We start from the raw sequence: 3,149 nt of genomic DNA, 5'->3' as shown, positions 1-3,149 counted from the left end.
GCCCAAAGTTAGCTCTCCATGGCTCGAATTTACAGCAGGTAACCGGTGATTTTCTTCTTAAAACGCCCTATAAATAAGCAGAGACATTTATATGTAAAAAGCTCGAAAAGGTGAAAATGGGAACAGAAGACGGAGAGCCATTGGACGAGAAGGCGAAGAGACTGAGAGATCTGTTATTGAGCTTCAACTCACAGGTTCTTTCATCAACATCGCCGCCGTCAAATGCTTCTATCTCCAGATTCGCTACCCTTGACACCATCAACGCCACATCGTTTGATGCCGATCACTAGATGGATCTCCTCGTAAGTCACTTTACAATTTAACTTGAATTGGAATTCTAATCTCTTCATATATAGACTTAATTTATTGAATGTTTTCGAGAGTTTAGCTGCATAAACTTCTGTAATACTGGCCATTGATTGGAATTTTAAAGCTATAGATAGTGTTTGTTTGTTTGTTTTTTTTTTTTTAACAAGAAAACATGGCAACATGCAACGTCCTATCATTGAATTCATTTTATAATGTACGGAGTATATTCTAGGGCTCTTTAGATCAAAATGTTGGTTTAAATAATATTGAGTTCTGATCAATTATGAATGTCACTAGAAAATTTCAGCTATAGAATACTTCTAAATGGGTTTATTGGCATGACAAAACTAGTCATTTGGGAACAAGGAATTGAAACTGAGAAACATTATAGAATTTCTCCAGTGGATTCAATTCCATGGCACGGTCATGCCTTTGATACTGTCTTAATATAAATTTATGCACTGATAGTTCATTTAAGATAGGTTAGAAGGATAATGGACAGATTTAAAATGCTTCAGAATCAGTTGATTACTATGAGAAACTATCCTATTTCTTCCTGGAAACCTAAAAGAAATGCTATATTAAGAATGTAAATAAAACTTAATTGACAATACTGTTATAAGAAGGGTTGCAAAATTTCTATTGATTTTGCACCACTATAAGATCAATCATTTCACTTCAACCTCACTAAGTCAGATCTTTTGTAATTTGGTACTGTCAATAAAATATTAAGCTTTTCATATGTCAGTGATGTCTTGGAGGTGAGTGTAAATATATAATTCTCATTTTTTGATAAACCTTATTAGCTGATGGTGCAGCATTTAGCAGTGTATGTTATATTTATTCAGTTTATAGGACTATTTTTAATAATTATCTGAATGAACGTTTCAGGTGGAAAAATCAAAATTGGAAGAACTTCTTAAGAAGCATGTCGAAATGATTTTTGAGATTAAAAATCTGAACACTGACCTGCAAATATTAGTATATAAGAATTACAACAAGTTCATTAGTGCTACAGATGCAATCAAAAGGTAATTCTTGTGTCGATACAAGCTTTAACCATGTTCGTAGTGAATGTAATTATTCTTCTGTCTGAATAAACATATATGCTGAAAATTTATTAATAGTGGTCATAACTTTTGTGAAGCACAATATTGAGATGATGTCCATGTTAAAACGATAATTTGTAATCTATTTTCAACTAATCCAAATCCAAATTGGAAACTTCAACAACAAAGGAAGATTCAAAGAGTTCAAATTCAAATTGAGCACTTCAACCTTCAAATGCTTCATTCTTTGAATGGTCAAATGGATGAGTTTTTCAATTCAATTTGTACACTCATCTTATGCAAGCTGGAAATGAACATAGGCAGCAATTTGATGTTCACTAACAGCTGTAATCTGGAAATTACATGATGGAGCAGCCATTTGACACTTCTCATGTTCAAACACAGCTGCAATTGAAGACATAATAGCTGCAAATGATGAAGAAAAACAGCTATTATCTAGTTGTGGTTGTAGTAAATTCTTAGGTCTAGTTTACTCAATATTTTCTATAAAGATGAAGGCATCTATCTAGTGTCAAGTATGTAGAAAAAGTGAGGAAAAAACCTCTAAAAAAATAGAGAGAAGAGTATGCTGTAGCAACTTTTTTGTAATCCCGAAATTTCATTAGTAAAATCTCATATTTCTTCAATCTCTATCCTTCTACATCCAACAGTCTACTCCCTTTATAATGTTGAATTTCTCCTGATTTTTGATGCATTTATTATTTCTTTTTGTTAATCTCATTTGTTTTCGCTATTATTCTAGGATGAAAAATAATATAAATAGTATGGAAGCAAACATGGAACAGCTTAACGAAAAGGTGTTTGGCAAGGATCTTTTTGGTTACTACCAATTGTAGTTTAAAAAAAAAAAAAAAAAAAAGACACGATGAAAACTTGTTCAAAACAAAATTCATCGTAATTGTTGCAGATTCTGTCCGTGCAATCTAGGCGTGATGGCGTCAATCCTTCTCTTTTTGCAAAAAAGAGAGCATGTAGAGAAGCTGCATTGCACACGCAATTTACTGCGAAAAGTTCAGGTAATGTAATGAGTACCAATTAGTCTTTATGTTGAATTTCCTGCTACAGATATCCCATTGTTAATTTTGGCAAAATAAAGAAAGGGTGACTTGTATAAAGAAGGAACACGGCTGAGTGACTCATTCTGGTCTCCCCTTTGCTTTGAGAGTTTGAGCAGTATGATTAACTTAGGGAAGAAGCATCTTCCCATTATGAGCTGCTCTGAATTAGAAAATATGCATGATTGAAGAATAAGATTTCAACATTGTCAGTTTCTTTGAACTGGTGATTGTTTCCACCATTGAAGATAGATTTTGGCATGTTTTTACATCCTGTAAATTCTGCATGCATGAGTTAACACAAATTTCATCTTGTGTGAAAAGAGCAGTTTATTTATGATCTAACAACAAGACTTGAGATGTGTATCAAATCGGAAGCCAATTCTCATGCTGTCAAGTTCTATACTGGAGCCATGCCAATTTTCAAGGTCGTTATCTTCTTAATGAATGGGAAAGTTTGAATTTACCATTTTCTGAGCCCATCATTGGTAGTAATGATGATGAACTTCTATTTTTCAATTATAGTTTGTTCTTTTGAGACTCAAACAAGGGCTTATACTCTAAAATTCTATATCAAACAAACTTTTAAGATAATAGTCTTAAATGTTATCTATCCGTTAATTTTAACGTCTAGCTCAAATGTATTGCATTAATTAAATTTAAGTCAGTTTTGTAATCAATTCAAAGTTAAGTGATTTGATTGTACTTAGGAGAA

The 3,149-nt window shown here is 32.6% G+C and overlaps 1 protein-coding gene across 1 annotated transcript; it reads left to right on the top strand.

The window, feature by feature from the left end:
* The first annotated feature begins 1,236 nt into the window (after positions 1–1,236).
* On the top strand, positions 1,237–2,611 carry LOC111369248 (vacuolar protein sorting-associated protein 51 homolog). The gene is made up of 3 exons (XM_022990705.1): positions 1,237–1,340; positions 2,122–2,176; positions 2,287–2,611. The coding sequence occupies exons 1-3, from the start codon at positions 1,246–1,248 to the stop codon at positions 2,416–2,418; spliced, it is 282 nt and encodes a 93-aa protein (XP_022846473.1). The 5' UTR covers positions 1,237–1,245; the 3' UTR covers positions 2,419–2,611.
* Positions 2,612–3,149: the final 538 nt, after the last annotated feature.

The sequence above is a fragment of the Olea europaea genome, chromosome 20 (assembly GCF_002742605.1).
Source record: "Olea europaea var. sylvestris chromosome 20, O_europaea_v1, whole genome shotgun sequence".
In the NCBI taxonomy this organism is placed as follows: domain Eukaryota; kingdom Viridiplantae; phylum Streptophyta; class Magnoliopsida; order Lamiales; family Oleaceae; genus Olea; species Olea europaea.
This window is presented reverse-complemented; position numbering and strand designations above follow the sequence as displayed.

Bases quoted from the DNA above. Each gene is read 5' to 3' on its own strand.
- LOC111369248 (XM_022990705.1), top strand. From the start codon at position 1,246: ATGATTTTTGAGATTAAAAATCTGAACACTGACCTGCAAATATTAGTA. The intron at 1,341-2,121 runs GTAATTCTTGTG...CTATTATTCTAG, and splicing joins GCTACAGATGCAATCAAAAG to GATGAAAAATAATATAAATA. The intron at 2,177-2,286 runs GTGTTTGGCAAG...TAATTGTTGCAG, and splicing joins TGGAACAGCTTAACGAAAAG to ATTCTGTCCGTGCAATCTAG.